At 37.8% G+C, this 20,732-nt stretch overlaps 1 protein-coding gene across 5 annotated transcripts in view; it reads right to left on the reverse strand.

Annotated features, from left to right (window-relative positions):
* Nucleotides 1-298: 298 nt before the first annotated feature.
* mapre3b (microtubule-associated protein, RP/EB family, member 3b) overlaps nucleotides 299-20,732 on the reverse strand; it is a 280,639-nt gene continuing 260,205 nt past the window's right edge. For all 5 annotated transcript variants that reach the window (XM_051925018.1, XM_051925015.1, XM_051925016.1 and 2 more), the window contains 2 exons: nucleotides 6,531-6,683; nucleotides 299-1,765 (listed from right to left, as the gene is read on the reverse strand). In XM_051925018.1, the coding sequence (XP_051780978.1) occupies nucleotides 1,697-1,765; nucleotides 6,531-6,683 (222 nt within the window). In that variant the 3' untranslated portion in view covers nucleotides 299-1,696. The remainder of the gene's footprint in view (nucleotides 1,766-6,530; nucleotides 6,684-20,732) is intronic.

Genomic DNA, 20,732 nt, shown 5'->3' on the forward strand with positions numbered 1-20,732 from the left:
TTTGTATTTAATTAGGTGTACTATAACACTAATTCAATTTAATTTATTGGAAGCATGCAAAATCTAATGTATAGTATACAGAGAAATAAATTAATTTGGAGACAAATCAACTGAAAAATCCAAAGCAAATTTCTGACTTTTCATATGTTTGTCTTGTTAGCCTCATTCAAGAACAGATAATCAACTTTACAATGCCATTTTATGTCCAGCCTGGAAACTAATGAAAAGATGACTGTTAAAAGACAACAGAATGGAGTCGATCAACCCTGGAAGGAATGTTACAACATAACAACCTAGGTGCATTTTTCACACAAGTTTATTTAATTAACAAAACTTAAAACAGATGCAAGTCTTACACACCATTGTTATGGTCACAGTATTTAAATCAGACAGGCAATGTGAATGCAAGAGGGCATGACAAAGGCAAATTTCTGTATCGGTTTTTAATTAACAACATTGACAGAACTTTAGTGGTGGTAACCCATGTTAGACCCTTTATTTAATGATTAAGACTCTCCTAATTCTTTTCTAGTTAATTCATTCTCAAAAGAGTTTGCTGCTAAAATTAAAGGTGTACAACACTAAAAAAAATCCAATTGAAACAGTAAATCACAAAAAAACAGCAGCTAAAATATTCACATTCTCAATCAATATAAAGCATTTAGCAGATGGCATTTGTGCAAAGAGATTTGTTAAGTCCTAAAAGTGAAAATAAAAATTGTTTCATATTTTAGGGAAAAAAGCACATTTTAAGCTTAATCAATGTTAAATGAGACCGTGCTTATAAATGTTTAAGCAGTTACTATTGAACACCCTTAATTTTAGACACTAAATTTATGCCTGCCTTTTGACTACAGGGCAACTCTTAAAATTCATTTAAACTTGTCACTAATCATCTGCTCACATGCTGAGATATGTATTGATGGAAGGCTTGCAGAATGCAAAACATCAAATCTCTTTCATTAGGATTAAAAAAACACTTCTCTTTTAAAATAACAAAATAAAAATAAAAAGCTTCATGCCTTGTTCAAAACACAAATGTACTTTCAAAATAACTTGCATTGTATTTTTTCTTAACTGTTTTTTAAGATCAATCTTTTTCTCAAATGATTGCTGTTAAACAATATGCAAAGTGCAATAAAGTCATTATGAAAAAAATATACAAATTAAATATCTTTTCTTAATATAATACAGTCTGTCAGTTGAGTGTAATGGAAATGTGCCAGAAGCTGTAAGAATTACCATATAAAAGGGAGCATGGTGTAATTTCTGTCTGAAAATATTCAGCAGCGGGCACTGTTGAATTTCAATGAAAACAACACATACCCCTGTTAGCAGTCAGATTAAAAATCACATTTCATTTTCAGGATTTTCCATTTTGTTTCAAATATGTACAATTTTGATCAATATTGTGTCCAGCATACTGCATTTTGTTACTGCATATTTTTACACCATGCTGAGATGCCTAGGATTTTGTTGCAGTGAGTATTACATGTCCGGAAAAAGGGCTGCATAAATGAAAATAAAGAATTTCTAGCAAACAGCCTGGGATACCTGGAGCGAGAGAGAGAGAGAGAGAGAGAGACAGAAAGAGAGAGAGAGAGAAAGAAAGAAAGAAAGAAAGAAAGAAAGAAAGAAAGAAAGAAAGAAAGAAAGAAAGAAAGAAAGAAAGAAAGAAAGAAAGATTGCATTAGGTTTAATATTCATCTTGGTCTTCATGGTGCTGTTCATTAACATCATCATCATCTGGAGCAGCAAACCCTTCCTAAAATGTGAAAAAAAACACAGCCGCATCAGGAATTTGAGAAAAAAAAACATTACATTTGCTCTGTAAGTTGCCTTTAGATTTTACATTATTTTTTAGGGGTCATTTCTGAAAGACCCAGGTGTATGTTTCGGATTCTTCTGGGTTTTGCTGAAGAGTTCATTATGTTTGTAGTATTTTCTTTACTAATTTCATCAATATTTAATTTTGTGTGAGATATCTGGCTTGAGTGAAAGAATGGAAAGAGAAGCACAGAAGCCCAGTTGAAATCATCCTGTCCGAGGCAATGGAGGTAATTCTTGCATCCTTTTGGTCCATTTTAAAAACTCTTTGTGAGTTTAACCTCTTTCATATACAACAAAAACTTCATAGGGTCAGTGCTCTAAATCCTAACCCTATCACCCAGTTTATATTACCAGTATTATCATGTTATTCATGGCAATACAGACATACCACAGAGGACAGAAGCTGACATCAGTTGTATCTTTCTGAAAATTAGTGCATCAAAAGAAACAACATTTTCTGTTTATTTGAGAACAGTATTCTGGTACAGTGTTTAGGTTCAGTCACAAGATTCAGTTCCTGGCTGGTCATCTGCTTGTCTGGCAGCTGAATGTTCTCTTCTTGCACATATACTGTTTCTTTAGGTACTTTGATATCCTTCCACATCCCAAAGATGTACACATTAAGTAGACTGACAAATCTAAACTGTTCCTGTATGAGTAAGCATGTCCTATAATGGACTAGTGCCCCAACCTAGTTTGCCACTGTGGCCTGTGCCCAATGATAACAGGGCAGACTTGTCTCCAAGCTACGCTGTAAGGTAATAGGCAGGATCTAGAAACTGACAAGCACAGATTTATGGAACTATGAAAACTTAAACCACAAATTAGATTACTCTGTACACTGATAAAAAAAAGGAAACAAGTAAGAGGTTAGAAAAACTACTAATTACCATACTTCTGAATCACTACCCATCAAGTTTTTGTTACTGTGTAAAAACAAACCTCAGAATCTTTTAAAATAGAAAACAAAGAAGCATAGGATAAATAGAAAATATGGTTGCAGCTTTATCAGTCTGCACAGACTGGGAGTATTTAAGCAAAAGGTGTTAATGTTTCTGTCACTTTCATGCATCAATGAGGTGGCAAAAAGACAGAAGTTTTATATTTTTAAATATATTTTATGTACTAAATACATTAATAATGTTTTTATTTTAAAATCTTTTATGTATCTGCAGATTTATATATGTTGTGGTTCACCTAACTAAAGAACCTGTATACATACATTTGTGAAAAGACCATAAATAAATTTGTTATATTAACAAATCCAGGTTTTATTAAAACTCTCAATTGAAAAATGTCAATTAGGGTTGTGGGATATGGCCGGCCATTCATCCCGGCCAATACCCCCAGGCCGCTAGATGGAGCCCTCCTTGCAACGTGAAGATGCCCCAAATTCCAGCAGGGTATCATGGACTATGGAGTTTTAATACACAGCCCTGCTGGATAACGTATGGGGCCGCCAGGAGTTGCTGCAGGGAGGCCCAGGGATTTATATTTTCCGTATAGCCCGGAAGTATTTCCAACTCACGGGAACGGAAGAAATGATATACTTCCGGGCTGAAGAAAAAGAGAAGTTTTACCTGACCCGGAAGTGCTGGATAATCACATGGACTGAGGGCTCAGAAGCACTTCCGGGTCGAAGACTATAAAGGACTGTGGGAAATCCCAGACGTCGAGCTGAGCTGGGTGAAAGGGTGGCAACGCGTCTGGGAGTGGAGGATTGATTATTGTATTGGTTATTATAGGGATTATTGTGTAGTGATTGTGAATTATATGAGTATAGTGGAGTATAGAGTGCTTGGTGCACATTATTATTATAAAATAAATAGGCTAATAATTGGATTTTTATCTGGTGTCTGACGTCTGATCTGAGGGTTCAAGGGGACGACAGTGCCTCAATATTTCACAGGGTATTTTTGACAGGGGGCTAAAAATGACAATTTGTATTACACCGTCTGGATATAAAAATATACTCTGCATCTAATTTGGTATATCATAGTACAAACTGCATAGCTTACTGGTCACATGGTATCTGCACTGCATTATTCTAGGTGCGTATTTAAATTTAAGTGATGATAATGATGATACATTTACACACAAAAGTAATTTGTAGATAAACAATTTTCTTCTGATCTTGGAATCAAACAAGATGTTCTTTTTGCATATTTTACAAATTATCTGCATTTGCAAAGGCAGAGTACATATGATAACTATTACCAAAGTTAGCCAATATAAATAAATTATTATTCAAATAAATACAAACGGTATAAAGCTGAGGTAAAAGAATGCTGCCAGTTCATACAAACAGCTTCACATGTTCTGACTGAAAGGAACCTAAACACGTCTGTGTCAATTTATTCACGAATTGTTCACTCATATCATTTCAAAAAATGTCAATTCTCTAAGTTTTAATGCCGAAATATGTATCTGCACTTACTTACAGTATGTATTTATATTTTATATAGTTAACCATTACCTGTAATACAATTGATAAAGAGAAAATAAAAAATTGATCTCTTTTGACAAAAGAGCCAACAACAGACAGAAATATTGAGCATATCTTTTTTTTCAACTGTTTATGGCTTATTTACTTTACTAAGTGAAATATATTGTAAACACTGATTTAATGCTATTTGTCATTACTACTGTAATAATCATGTTGCAAAGTAAACTTTATTGATATGTGAACAATATAAAATGTGAACAAACAAAATGAATCCACTTAAGAATATTCTGTTCGATGACATGTAAAACGGGATTCAAATTCAGACAATTAAATATTCCTTCCAACAAAATAATTTAAACCATTTTTATTTATGAGAAACATGATACAATGGGTAAGCTTGTAATCTCATTTATCCAGCATCCTGTGTTTCCCATACATTTTCTATTTTTCTGCATGGGATTTCTTACAGGTAATCTTTTTTTTCAAACTGACCCTATGTGAATGAAAGTCTGGGTGTGTGCGTGCAAACTGGCTATGAGACAGACTGCTGTCCTGTCCAGGGCTGTTCTCTGCCTGTCCATTGAATAGGATTGAACTGCAATCTGGAATTGAATTTAGTGGGTTTGAGAATGTTATTTTGTTATGTAAATCCCATTTGTTCTTAAACCTTGAAAACAGAAATCAGCATTTGTATAGAGAAAGAATAAAAATAAAAAAGAGAAAATGAAAATTGTGTATAATACATCTACAAATGGATTTCATAGTGCTTTACGGTACTAGTTTATCCAGTGAATTTCTTTTTTTGAGAATGTCACATTGTGTTGAATAATGTTTTACAATTATTACACTTTCGAAAAATGTGTATGAGTTATATACATTAAAAACAAATCAGCTTTATTGAGAAATGCATACCTATCAGCCTCCAGCTCAAAGACACCCTGCTTGTTTTATAGTACTATTATCTGAATTGACCCAAGGCACAAAATCTGTTCTTAACACACACACACACAAACTATATACTGTATACTGCTCAAAAAAATGAAAGGAACACTTTTGAATCAGAGTATAACATCAAGTCAATGAAACTTCTGGGATGTTGATCTGGTGAGTTAAATAGCAGAGGGTGTTGTTAATCAGTTTCAGCTGCATTGGTGTTAATAAAATTAACAACAGGTGCACTTGAGGGGCAACGATGAGATAACCCCCAAAATAGGAATAGTTTAACAGATGGAAGCCACCGACATTTATTCCTCCTCATCTTTTCTGACTGTTTTTTCACTAGTTTTGCATTTGGCTATGGTCAGTGTCACTACTGGTAGCATGAGGTGGTACCTGGACCCTACAGAGGTTACACAGGTAGTCCAACTTCTCACGGATGGCATATCAATACGTGCCATTGCCAGAAGGTTTGCCATGTCTCCCAACACAGTCTCAAGAGCATGGAGGAGATTCCAGAGGAGATTCCAGAAGACGGCTGGTCAGGGCCGTCGAAGGTCCTTAACCCATCAGCAGGACCAGTATCTGCTCGTTTGGGCAAGGAAGAACAGGATGAGCAGTGCCAGAGTCCTACAAAATGACCTCCTGCAGGCCTGTGGGCCTGACGTCCTCTAGTGGGCCCTGTGCTCACTTGCCCAGCACCATGGAGCTGAATTGGCATTTGCCATAGAACACCAGAATGAATTGACGGGTCCACCACTGGTGCCCTGTACTTTTCACAGATGAGAGTAGCTTCACCCTGAGCACATATGACAGATGTGAAAGGGTCTGGAGAAGCCGTGGACAACATTATGCTGCCTGTACCATTGTTCTGCATGACCGGTTTGGTGATGGGTCAGTAATGGTACCTCAGACTGTCCAGGAGCTCTGTGATGCCTTGGTCCAGATCTGGGTGGATATGCCCCAGGACACCATCCGTTGTCTTATTAGGAACATGTCCCAATGTTGTCAGGCATGCATACAAGCAACTGGGGGCCATACAAACTACTGAGTACGATTTGGAGTTGCTGCAATGAAATTGTGGCAAAATGGACTAGCCTGCCACATCATTTTTTCACTTTGATTTTCAGGTGTCTTTGAATTCAGCCCACTGTAGTTTGATAATTTTCATTTCCATCAAATGATGTGGCATCCTTTCGTTCCTAACACATAACCCAGTCCAGCATGATTTTTTTTCCCATTGAGATCTGATGTGTTTTCAAAATGTTCCTTTAATTTTTTTGAGCAGATTTATAATTAAAATCCATTAATTATGTACCTCTGTAGCATATAGAATATCTATAATCCTGGAGATGACTGGGCTGTTTTCACTTTCGTGTTCTTGGCAGATCAACTCGATGTCCCTTAGTTTACTGAAGTAGAAATCTCTCTCTTTCTCAAGTCCATCAACTGTTAACTTTAGTTCCATTAACTAAAAATTGAAAAAGAAAACAAATAATGTCATTTTATGAAATGTATAAAATAATCACAGCAATTCATTGCTCTAAAAGCAAAAATTGAGGTCATGTGAAGAAGAAATGTTTGTGAAGTAGTTAGGGTTAAAAACAAATTATATGTATAAATATTATATATATTTGCACTATTATAGTCATACTTTTAAATTTTGATGAATCAGAAATGCTGCTACTCATTTAAAACATATCACATTAACAAATTCAGCAAGCAACTTTTTGCGGCCAAACATGTATAATCTGAGATATGGCTATTCATATTCATATTCATGGACCACACGTTCAGTTCCATTAGGAATTCTATTTTACTCGTAAACATGTTAGGCAGGTTAGCCTTGTATCATCTTTATAAACATGAACATTTGATAAATTTGCAGCTTTTTTATGGGCTTGTACTGTGTTTATTATTTGTTTTTGTGTGTCATACAGTACACATTTTATTAAGAAACAAGTACTGTATAATTAAAATGGTAATCCATATTTATAGTTACACCTCAATAATTAGAACTTTTTAGCTGGTACACTGAAAATAATAAAATAGAAACACCTGTATAAATATGGTAAATGTATATTAACAGCAAAAAAAGCTGTATTGCAATTAATGATTAAAAATGATAAAAGCTATATTTACATTTAAAGCAGTATTCAAATGCTAATATCAATTAATTGAATCAATGTGTGAAAATATTGATTTTTTTGTTACAGAAATGGTGAAAACTACTTTTTTTTGCATTAAGCTTTCTTTCAGTAAATTTTCTTTTATACCATATATAAGAGCAAGAGTAAACATAACTGAATGAGAGAGAGGAAAACTGTAGCAGCTCCTTTAAGAACTAGTCTTCCCTGATAACAAGAAATTGCACTGAAGTTTTATTATCTTGATATTCAAGTGCATGCTGCTACTCCAATAAGTACATACTTGAACTTGATTTTGTTTTTTCCATGTTCAGGTTAAGCTGAATTGAGATTTATGTTGTTCATTTTAATATACTACTTTTATTATAATGCTTTACTAAGTAGAATTGTGATGTTTATTTGTTGTGACTTTGAATGTTAAAGTTATTATACCACTTCAAAGTGGAACTGTGTTTAAATTACTCATTTTTAGCATTCTAGCTATTAGAAATTTAGCATTCTAGCTATTAGAAATAAACTGGAAGCACTAGGATTAAAAGTCAAAAACGGAGGTAAAAAGCTTAGGGGTAACTGTTGACTGTAATCTAAATTTTAAATCGCATATTAATCAGATCACTAGGACAGCATTTTTTCACTTAAGAAACATAGCAAAAGTTAGACCTCTTGTATCATTGAAAGATGCTGAGAAATTAGTTCATGCGTTTGTTTTCAGTCGACTAGATTACTGTAATGCACTCCTCTCAGGACTACCCAAAAAAGACTAGTGCAGAATGCAGCTGCTAGAATCCTAACCAGGAAAAAAAAATCCGAGCACATCTCTCCAGTTTTGATGTCACTACACTGGTTACCTGTGTCATTTAGGATTGACTTTAAAATTTTGCTTATGGTTTATAAAGCCATAAATAATCTCGCCCCATCCTATATATAGGAATGTCTGACGTCTTATATTCCAAATCGCAACCTCAGATCCTCAACTGAGTGTCTCCTTAGAATTCCAAGAGCAAAACGTAAAAGAAGTGGTGAGGCGGCCTTCTGCTGTTATGCACCTAAAATCTGGAATAGCCTGCCAGTAGGAATTCGCCAGGCTAATACAGTGGAGCACTTTAAAAACTGCTGAAAACACATTACTTTAACATGGTATCCGTCAATAAGGGCGCGCACATAAAGGCGACCTTCAAAAGGGCGACCTCAATTGGGCGCGGCGAATAAAAGCGCACATAAATAAAAGCGATCTTCAAAAGGGCGACCTCAATTGAGCGCCGAATAAAGGCATGCAGAAATAAAGGCGAGCTTCAAAAGGACGACCTCAATTGAGCGCCGAATAACTGCGCGCATAAATAAAGGAGTGCTTCAAAAGGGTGACGTCAATTGGGCGCAGCGAATAAAGGCAAACGCAACAAAATTACAGAAAATTTATTAGATAAAGGCAATGATTGAACGTATAAAAAGGTGAAAGCAAGAATATTAAAACATCCAATTAATTAATGCATGAACTTCTAACGAACTATTTCTAAAGCTCTCTATATTTCGTTGTTTTCAAAATTACAGAAAATTCGATTAAGGCAATAACTGAACATATTTCGTTGTTTTCAAAATTACAGAAAATTAGATTAAGGCAATGACTGAATGTATAAAAAGGTGAAAGCAAGTTACACTTGAAGCTGTAGATTATGTGCAATACCACATAGATATTCGAGATGCGGTCTATTAGCATAATCAAGGACAATTAATTTAATTCGCTCCGAAGGTCATCCTTTTGAAGCACTCCTTTATTTGCGCGCGCATTTATTCGGCGCTCAATTGAGGTCGTCCTTTTGAAGCTCGCCTTTATTCGGCGCTCAATTGAGGTCGCCCTTTTGAAGATCGCTTTTATTTATGTGCGCTTTTATTCTCTGCGCCCAATTGAGGTCGCCCTTTTGTCCGCGCCCTTATTGAATAGAACCCTTTAACATGGCCTTCTCATAACTTCACTGTAATTTAATCCTGATACTCTGTATATCCAATTCATTATAATAACTATTCATGGTGGCTCTAAAATCTGTACTAATCCCTACTCTCTCTTCTGTTTCCTTTTCCGGTGTCCTTTTGGTGGTGGCTGAGTACCATGATGTTCCAAAAATGATGGATGGATTAAAAGCCAGAAGTCTGTATGACCATCAGCATCAAGTGACTCCGTGAGAACCCTAACTACAAAGAGGACTATTCCATTTATGTTAGGTAGAATGCCCACAGGGGACTGGGCGGTCTCGTGGCCTGGAACCCCTACAGATTTTATTTTTTTCTCCAGCTTTCTGGAGTTTTTTTTTTTTTGTTTTTTCTGTCCACCCTGGCCATCGGACCTTACTCCTTTTCTATGTTAATTAATGTTGTCTTATTTTAATTTCTTATTTTGTCTTTTATTTTTATTTTCTTCATTATGTAAAGTACTTTGAGCTACTTTTTGTGTGAAAATGTGCTATATAAATAAATGTTGTTGTTGTAGTTTTACTACTATAATGCTGTAATAAGTGGAATTGATAAGAGCTCTTTACAAAGACATCTTTCAGTTTGCTTACTTAGCTATTTTAGTTTGCATATTTTGTTATTTTGTAAAATACTAAAAACACATTAAGGATCTGCTTGGATGCAGGCAATTTTTTCTTAATGAATTGGACAGCTATTCAGTGGTCAGCATATACATTGGATCAGTATTAAATGACTTGGATTGGGGGCAAAAATGTTGATCAGGGAATCCCTGCTCAAAAAAAAAAAAAAAGATTCACCCTTACCCCAATGCTGAGAGCTAATTAGTAATAAAAAGTGAAACATTATGTTTTACATTTTAATATGAATTACTATACTTAATATATATGGCCCCAAAAACCTTCTAATGCAAAACAAAATGTTCAAGAAATCTTAATTCACAATGCAATCACATTAATAGCCACTGACTTGATAATGGACCCTGAAGGGGAAACTAAGAGAATTTAAATTAATTCTGGTTAATATACAGTATATACACCAACTACAAATGATAACACAGTAATGGATAATATTTTTGCAATATATTTGCATTTTGAGATTTTGATTATTGAATCCTGAATTCGGGTCATCAAACTACAAACACAATACTTAAAACTATCATATTAATTACACAGTTTATCTAGGATCCTAACCTCTCAAATCCATGGTGATTTCAATACCAATATGCAATCATCCATTTTGTTTCCTAGTAAAATCACAGCTGACCTTCTGCTGCTGCAGATTCTCTTATTTTGTCTTAAATTACAATCCTTTTCCATCCACAATATGGAGTACAGAGCTCTGAGACAAATAAAAAATGTGCATGCATGTACTAATGTCAGTAGTTTGTGAAGGAATCTGTGAAAAACTACACTTTGCACTTTGTAAAATAGATAGCTTATACATGAATCAGCAGAATGTTTTGTTTATGTGGAAACAGCCTGCACTGTCAAATTCTTCATGAGCAGGATGTAATAAAAGTGGGTAGAAAACAGGCAGGAGGACAAGGAAAAGCAGAGGGAGAATTTAGATTTTCTCACTCAGGAAACATTAAATTGATTGCTTTTGCTCAGGCTACACTATTGACATTATACTATATTATATACTGCATACTATACTGTATATACTATATATTATACTGCACAGTTAGAATTTACATAAAATATGAAGTGATTACACTATATTACATTTTACACACAGAACATTTGATTTATGAAGGAGCTAACTCAAACCTGCACATTTTACCCTAGCAATACAACAGGAAAAATACTGAGCAATAATGCAGAGATGCAATTAATCTAAACTGCTAAGGATGAAAGAGAAGTATGGAAATCCTTAATTATATTTTATGTATGACTTTGCATAACTGAAACATTTAAGAAAGCATTCCAAGCTGTACTACTGTACATAGTTGTCATACACATGGTCAGTGAATTCTAACTTAATGCAAAACCACCATGTCTGTTTCAGTGAAGCAACCTCTAGTGTATAGAGTGTTTTATTAGCCCACATAATCTAATTCAGTTTGGGGTACAGCAACACACTCATGCATTCACAAGGAGCCAGGTTAAATTCACCAGTCAGGTTAGCCAATGTGTTTTGTTGAATGGGTGAGGAAAGCGATGAACTCCAATAGAAATAGAAAAAATGTGCAAATTCTTCACAGAAGGTTGATGTGCGAGGGGACATTAGAACTTCCAAATTTGGAAAAATGAGGCAGCATAGCTAACCACACCCCAGGTTAGGTTGATTAGCAAGTCTAATTTGGTTCTGTACACATGTGTGTGTGCTAAGACCACTGGTTGTTTGTAGCATCAGTTCAGCAAGGAAGACATGTGAGACACTGCTATCTCTGCAGCTCCGCCACTGTTTCTCTTACTGCTTCTATGCAGAGTGTTTAATTCTATTGCGGGAAGCAATGTTGCAAGAATGTCATAAACAAAAGACATTCTGTTTTACTTGCGCATAAACATGGAAAAAAGAAAAACAAAAAAAGGGGCTAAGATTTCGGTAGAAACTTGCTGCACCTAGAAAGCATTCATACAGCACTGGCTCTGTTAAACAGCATGTTATTTGCTGCAACAGGGGTGGACAAATTGTAAATGGATATGACAGTCTGCTGGGCTACCAGCTTTGCAAACTTGATAGTCCAGATATGCTTTCTGGTGACCAGACTTTACAAGGGGGCTTCGCTCGCCTATCCCCGGCGTTTTGAACCAGTGCCAGCTGGGCAGCCGTAGTTTCAGACGCGCGTTGTAGGAGCTTGCATTGTTTTGAACCCGTGCTTGCCCTGCTTCTGCGGTTTGAGACACGCGTTGTAGGCCTATATCCGTCAGTCGAGCTCGTTCGGTTTGAACCCGTGCCTGCTTTGCAGATGCATGAACTATAAACCAGACATCAGAAGGTGATTACATCAGTCTAGCACACTATAAGCAGCAGTCTTTGAAAGCAACACAAAAGTTTCAGACGGTGGGTCGCGTTCGGCGTTTTGTACGATCCCAAGCAGCACATTATTCCTAACTTCACTCCGCAATAGTGCCACGCACAATATGGAGGTGACGCCTGCGTCTTCACTACGCAGTAGTGCCACTCACAATATGGCGGTGACGCCTGCGCCTTCCGTATTATGTCGGGTTTTACCATGCTGTGTAGGCGCCTTTGCCTTTTGTACTGTCCCGCGCCTTCCGACGCACGATGTAGGCGCCTGCACCTTTCGGGTCTGCCTCCGCTGTGTGGTGTGGACGTTTAACTGTCATGTTTTCTGCTTTTATATTCTGTATCTCGCTGTGCATGTGTTTTGTGCCTAGGTTTTTTTGAAGCTGTTGCATTCCAGTTTTCATCATCTGTAACCTGCTCTCCATGTGTTTGGCCCCGTTCTTTAACCTGTTTATTACGTTTTACTTTGTTTTCTACTCTGTCTTTTATTTCTGACCTCGCTTTATCCTGCTTTTGTTTCAATGACACCTGGTCCGTGGTGTTTATATTCTCCCTTTTTCCGAGTACTAATTTCCATTTGTTTGCGATACTGTGATCTTTACTGTACTGTCAATAATGCATCACTGTAATGTGATCCACCTATGCTGTATAGTTTGGACATGTGAGGATGACGTACGTTTAATACGGAGCGTCCGCCCGTGTCACTCTTGAGCCCCCCATTGTTAATATAGAGCTTCTTCCGTACTATCATGCGGTGCATTGTGGACCACTGCGGACTTCGTGGTGTTTCCCGTTTCACTTTGTAGCTCGGTCAGTCGAGCGGTTTCTTTTTGGAGCCATGCCTGCCTGGTTTGCGGCATGTCAGACGGTTCGTAGTCTCTCCCGTTTCGCTCTGGGGCGGGGGGGCTTTGTGTGGCGCCTGTGCACGTTCGTAGTCTCTCCCGTTTCACTCTGGGGAGGGGGGCTTTGTGTGGCGCCTGCGCACTATGTCTCCTGCGTCCACGGGCAGGTCCCTGCTTCCATATCCGGTTTACCATTCTCGGTTAGTAATATGGATTTACAGGGTGGAGGGTTACCTGTAACTTTCTACAGAAAAGTTTATTTGTAAAGTTTTTTTTTTTTTTTTTATAAACACAAGTGCATAGCACTCTTCTACTATAATATAAACACAGTTGTCATCACCATGAATTTTGCCATTTAGGGTACTTGGTGCTGGTTCTAATTGCCATGTCAAAAAAATTCTGTAAGCAGCATGTGCCAAAATCCCAATATGTGTCACCATGTCTGACGACATTTTTGCTGTGCTGCCCTTGCAACCAGTGCAGATGCATGACGTATAAACCAGACATCAGAAGGTGATTACATCAGTCTAGCACACTATAAGCAGCAGTCTTTGAAAGCAACACCAAAGTTAAGATTTTACATGAAGAACTGGGTCTTTTGTTTTTATCAAATAGTTTGTGATTAAAAAATATCGCACGGACCAAAAATCAGAAACACGTTGTATCCTGCTGGGCTTCGTAAGTTTCTTGTCTAGAATTGAAAACTGTCATTCCTGGGTGTCCAAACTACCAATTTGTCCACAACTTCTGTCAGTAAAAGGGACAACAATGATGGAAAGTCATTAAGGAGTCATGCAATTGACATACCCTGCAATTTCTAGTCATATAATCTAATATAGTCCAGCAATGAGATCAGCAATTACATTCATCAAGCCTGATATCCTCTCTGATTATAAGTCATGTAATATGACATCAGTGGACAAGGTTTAGTTTAGTTTGAAATTGGCTCATTGTTAAGCAAGCTGAAGACGCATGGGCTAACTCAGGTTTATAGCCATTTCTAGTTTTTAAATATACACTGAAGATTACAGACAGACAGAGAACACTGTGTCCAAGCAAAGGATACTGAATTTTAATCAAATATTTTTAACCAATACATGATAATTTGTACAATTTAAAATAAGCATATACTTAGATTAAGCTGTAACAATGATTATTAAAAGCATAAGGAAAAGGACTGAAGGTAACTAAAGGGTTAACTAAATGCAGCTTAAAGCTTGGGTACGTGAGGTTTTTGCCTCATTTAGAGGAGACACCAACATAGTTGCTAAGGTTAAAATGAAGTAGATATGTAATGAACACCCCCTTAAAAAGCAAGAACAAATTAGTGAGAAAGCCCAACCACCCCTATTATGAAGCTGTGATAAGGTCAATTGGAAAACCCGTAGGACACACTTATTAACAAAGCAATGTTTAGAATAATGGAAAAATGAACATGTATGTGAAGTTACTGGTGGCTGTAGTCAATTGGCTAAGACGATAGAGTTCTGCATATTAAGAGTCAGATGACGAAATGCATCAGATAAGATAATGGTAATAGAAAAGAGTAAAAGGAATTAATTGTATTAATGATTTCTTGCTTCATGGACCGAGACATTTGTGCATATGTGCAAATAATGAATCGTTCTGAATTCTTATCTGGTCTCCGAGAATGATTTATTTGAATACATAGGAAAGTTTTTTTCACAACAAGGACAGAAACGTCTAGATGGGATATTCAAGTCCTATGCACCTTTATTAAAACAATATTCATTTAGTTCACTTAAACAACATGCATTAATTCAAGAATTCAAGCTTCTTAATTTATATGTGATTGCCATTTCTGTCTGAACACGAAGTCAGAGAGATGGTTAGCTGGCTGACATTGGCTTTTGAAATGTATCTAAAAGTAATCCCAACATTCATTCATTTATTTAAAATTTACCTTTGGGAAGGAAAGCATAATTTCTCACCATTACATCATCACTGCAGTCTGCCCAGCACCTTTTCCCTCTCTTACTTTAAGCTGTACTCTGTTAGCCCAATTAACTAGTCTAACCTCACATCTGAGTGAATCCCATAGCAAACTGGGATTACAGTACAATATCCTTTTTTTCTCGTAAAAAGTCATGAAGCTATACAGAAAAGAGAGTCTGTTCACTGGCTACTTAAGAGTGTTAATATATATTGGCACAAATAAATCAAGTACCAATACCACAATGCCAAATGTTTAAGGATTACTGTAGGTCCACTGTTGTGTGGATTTGGTTGTTGTTGTTTCTCCAGGTTTTAAGTGGAGGACATTTCCTACTTTGGAAGGAACTCTTGCTCTTTGCTACATGATCTTTTGTCCAAGGTGTGATTTGAATGCTGCTTTTTTGAGCTCTCCATTACGCTCTTTGTTGTGGCTTCTGCAATTTCATGGGGAAAGCATATCTTTCTGGCAGAAGAGTTTGGGCTCTCAAGTTGCCTTCTTCAAGTAATACCAACTTCTCAGACTGGGCTCAGTCATTTGTACAGTACTTGGCTTGGCAGAGTGGACATCATCTTTTCTCATATCCACAGCACAGGTGATGATATGTTGTGATGGTGCAGGTTGGATCTTTGCTTCCTCTTTCATTTTGGGAGCCTCTTGAACACGACACCGTCAATAGTCATGACCCGAATGAGAACACACACACCAAACAAGGGGATGGTGAAAAGTGCAAGTGCTTTTATTTAAAAATCACAAAAACAATATATGTATATATAAAAAAAGTCAATCTATGTGTGTGTATGTATGTATGTTCAAGCATCACTTCCCAACGAGCAATTTTCATGAAACATGTTTCTCATTAGTTGACTAAATATACTGTAGAGTGAAATCAACCCTAACCCACCCCCTTCTGGGTAGGGTGGGGGGTGATCTTGCGGTCTTGTATGCATGTTATCATCCAATTGACACTTGGAACGACCAACAGAGGGCGAACTGAAGGTGACTGCCAGCATTGTTTATGTTTGAGCACCACCGCACCCCTGTTGCTTTTGAAATTAAATAGAGTTGGCCGGTTCCGAGCGTCAACTAGATGATTACATACATAAAAGACCACAAGACAAGCACATTAGTGAGTCTTCATTGTTTGTTAATTTATTCTTATTTTTAAAGTTTTGTTTTTTAAAATTATATTTTTCTCAAACAATTTAAAAAAAACACTTTATTTTCCTCCCAGGCAATGCTGGGTATTTCAGCTAGTATTCCAATAAATAAATCAATTAAAACGAAGAGGTTAAAAGCCAGAGACAGTCTATAAAAACAGCGAGACCACAATGCTTTCCTTTAAAAACTGGCATCTGCTCCATGCCAACAGGTGCAGTCAACTTTCTTAACTGGGCTCCGTTCCCTGCTGCCCTTCCTTCTGCATCTGCAGGGCAACCCAACGAGCCCCACACATCTGTCCTGCCCCTCAGGCCGCTCCTAATCCCCAAGAAAATGCTCATTAGGCGTGCCCCCATCACCAACTCCAGTTTCCATGGCTCCGAGGATCGCTCCTGACCACCTGCCTCACTCGATAAGCTTGGGCGCTCTCTCTCTATCTTTGCCTCTCTTCCCATTTCCCTTCAATCTCCTTCTCTCTTTCACGATCACTGGTCAGACTGTTTTCCTCTGATCTGCTTTTTATTTTCTCTCCTTTCCTGCACTTGCACTTCCTGTTTTAAAGTGAGGACATGGCATAGCTGTGGCAATAAGCAGCTCCCGGCAGCAATTAGTGCCACGGGCGATCCTGCACCTCTGCGCTAACTACAGGACTGCCTGCTCCCACATCGTGCACAGGAACCGCTCTCGCCATGCTACCATGCCCCCCACCACACATAACTAAAACACAAACTTTTTTCATGTTACAGTAATGAGGACAAAATGCTGATGTGAAGACTCAAGTCCAAATATCAAATAAACACTTTCACAAAAGGTACAATAATGCACTTTTAATCAAGAATATAACCAAAGAAAAAGAAATCATTCAATTTACATGATGCTGTCAATGTGTAAAAACCCAAACCCAAACCCAAATATCAATCGACAAAAAATAAAAACGTTTGCTTAACTGGTGCAGAAGTTAGAACTACTGCCTAGTAATCAAGAGGTTGCAGGTTTGAGTCCTGGCATTCCCCGTTTTGAGTAGTGAGCTATTATTATTATTACTACTAGGGGGCTCCGCCCCCTGCTCGCTTCGCTCGCCAACCCCTGGTGTTGGGAATGACAAAGAGCGTGATGTATGAATGACATATAGAATTGTGTGAAGGTGTAGATGATGCAAATAGAAAGCAAACAATAAAGTGTGTGGCACAGTGTAAAGGTTTATTGGAAAATTTCTTTGTACACGCCGTTTAAGTGTAAAAGGTAATTCCAGGTCAGAAGTTGTAATGTCAATGAAGATGGTTATTGTTGTGATCAGAGTCAAGTTTGTCAGTGCTTAGAAAGAGTTGTGTCTCTCCAGGAAGTAATGGAATGACTTGGGTATTTATGTTTTCCACATTAATATTTTTTGGACATGATATAGTGCGTTGTGTTAAAAGGGGCATTTGGTCTTATGGGATTGCTGTTCCAAATCTGTCTGTAACTAAGTCGTCGCAGATAAAGACTTGAGGAATTGTAATAATATGTGGGTGAAGTCCATCTGTATTGGTGAGTGTACCATCTCCCAGTTGTAATAAGCAATTGTTATGATCTGGTTCTGGACATCGTATCTTTTTTCCTAACTGTATCTTTTGAAAGCAATGCCAATTGTCTGCGTATTTTAAGGTGCACTGAACAATAGCTGAGCGCATGGCATGTGGAAGAATAGCTAAGCACTGTCTAAAATCTCCTCCTAATAAAAGTACCTTTCCTCCAAAGCGAATATTATTATTCATAAACGTTTGTAGAAGTTTATGAATGGTGTTGAGTAAGTGACTGGATGCCATTGTACATTCATCAATAATTAACATTTTTGCAAGACGGATGTCACGTGCAGTGCCACTGTTAATGTTCATAGTGGATACTGATTTGTAGGATCTAATGCAGTTGATAAAGATTTCACTTTCAGGTACATCGTTAGTTAGACGCTTCTGTAGATATTCAGGATATGAATGTAAAGGAGGCAGTCTAATTTGACCCTTTTGACAACAACGTGTAAATGTATTACTTGTATTGCCAGTTGTTTCTTCAGGGAAATGAACTGAATGACAATGATTGCAAATGACATTCATTAATCCGAATGAATTTTCCTGGTGTATGTTTTGCTTGTGCCGTTTGAGAGGCGCGTTGTTGCATGTGTAGTATTTGGGACGTGTTGTTTTTGCGCTGTAATCGATTTGCCTGTGCTGTGTGAGAAGCCCGTTGTAGCCTTCCTTGCCGTTAACGTATGTCTGAGACGGGAGGTGTTTCGTTTTGAATCCGTGCCTGTTGCGATGCAGCACTTTGATTGATAGATTGCGTCATGTGGATCTAGGATGTAGATTTGTGCATATTTGCGTTGTTGATTTGTTTCAGGGTGCACTGTTCCAATGCGATGCAGTGTTTGTGCACATATGCGAAAGCAGTATGGGCCATTGCCTTTTGGTGGCCTGATATTTACTCCGGTAGATGCAAAAGCAAATGAACTATTGTAGGATCTAATGCAGTTCATAAAGTTTTTACTTTTAGGTACATCGTTAGTTAGAAGCTTTAGTTGAGCTTTGCGTTTTTGGAGCCGAGACATTTTTTCTTCTAGAAATATGGATAAGTAATAAGGAGTATTGCACTCACTGTTAATATGGAGCCTTTTCTGCGGTTGAACGGTTAATAGTGCTTCAGTGTAAGGAGATCCACCTATGCTGCATAGTGTGAATTGTGTTTGGTCCCGTTATCCGAGCGGTATCGTTTTGTACCTGTGATCGTGAATTCATGACTTGTTTGTTCTTGAGCGTGAGAAATATGGATAAGTAATAAGGAGGATCGCACTCACTGTTAATATGGAGCCTTTTCTGCGGTTGAACGGTTAATAGTGCCTTATTGTAATGAGATCTACCTATGCTGCATATTGTGAACGTGTTGAGATGACGTATGTTTAATACGGACGGTTCATTTAGAAATGGGGCTTTGTGTGTCATTTGTTATTTATGTTACTGTGGTCGTGGGTCTGAATCGTCGTTTTTGTGTACGTTTCGTGTGCTATGTCCGTAGTCTGTCCCGTTTCGTGTCCAATGGGCTTTGTGTGGTGCTCGCGGCTTCTTTTTTTTGTGTGCTTGTGGCTTGTTGAATTCTCCTCTTTGTGTGTGTCCCGTTTCGTGTGCAATGGGATTAAATCCTCCTCTTTGTGTGTGTCCCGTCCGTTGCTTGTGTGTGTGGGGGGGAGGGGGGGGGTTGCGGGCTCTTTTTTTTTGTGTGCCATGGGCTTGTTGAATCGTCCTCTTTGTGTGTGTCCCGTCCTTTTGTGTGTGTGTGTGTGTTGGGGTTGGGGGGTGGGGGGGTGTTTTGCTCGTGCGGCGCTGTGTGCGTCGCCTGCGTTTGACTCCTTTTTTCTGTGGTCTTGGCCGCCTCTCGCGGCGGCTCATTTCTTGGTGCGCCTGCGCAGTACGTCTTTTTGCGGCTACGGCCCATGGCCGGATGTCCCTGCATCCATCCGGTTTAGCATTCTTGGTTAGTAATATGGATAATATAATAAAAACATACATTTGATTTGAGTCTGCAACACCGAGTGTAAATTTTTGCTACCTGTAAAAGATGTTGCTGAAAGGATATAAGCAGACACATAAACACTGGTGAATCTTATCTACTTGGTGTCTTGTTGTTACTTTTTTGTTATTCAGTTTTATTCTTGAATAAAAGCACACTTGTTTCGTTATACCTTTGCGAAAGTGCTTATTTTATAATCCAGTAACCACTTAAATGAGATCACATCTGTCTCTACCTCTTTCGCACATGCACACACACATTCATACATGAAAACGTCACTATCTGAAAACGCTATGTCATTTGAACATGAGTTGTCATTTAAACATGTTTTTTTTCTGATCTTGCCCAATCTGCACATTATGGTGTACGGAACTGAGAATGCAGGCAGACTTCTTCTTTTTGGGTGCATACTCCATCAGCATGGCACTGGCAGATCTAAACACTAGCATGGAGAACTGCTCGCTTATTGAAGTGACTTTAGCTGCAGGTGGAAGTCCCACTTTATTTATGGTGCCATGCACAGTCTACTAGCCAGTGAAAGCAATGTGAAGAGCTTGTCTATTGTTACAGTTCTACCTTTGTCCAGAAACGGCTCCATAAGCTTTATGATCACAGTCTGGGAAAGTCTTTCTCCCATGGAACAACTGGAATCTTTTCCTAAATAAGGAGAGGCATTGCACATGTATTTTGTCTCCAAATCTGCTGCAATCCAAAACTTTATGCCAAATTTGTCAGGCTTGGTTGAAATGTATTACAAGAAAGGACAATGGACCTTTGCTACAAACAGATGCTCATCAACAGTAATATGTTGCCCTGGGTTGTAACTCAAAACATAGTTTTCAACAAAATGCTGGCAGATGTCCAAGATCACAGCAAATCTGTTGTTTTTTACATGTTCTGCATGGGTGTCTTTGTTGTCAAAGCACAAATACTGCATGATA

This window comes from Erpetoichthys calabaricus, chromosome 3 (assembly GCF_900747795.2).
Source record: "Erpetoichthys calabaricus chromosome 3, fErpCal1.3, whole genome shotgun sequence".
Taxonomy (NCBI): domain Eukaryota; kingdom Metazoa; phylum Chordata; class Cladistia; order Polypteriformes; family Polypteridae; genus Erpetoichthys; species Erpetoichthys calabaricus.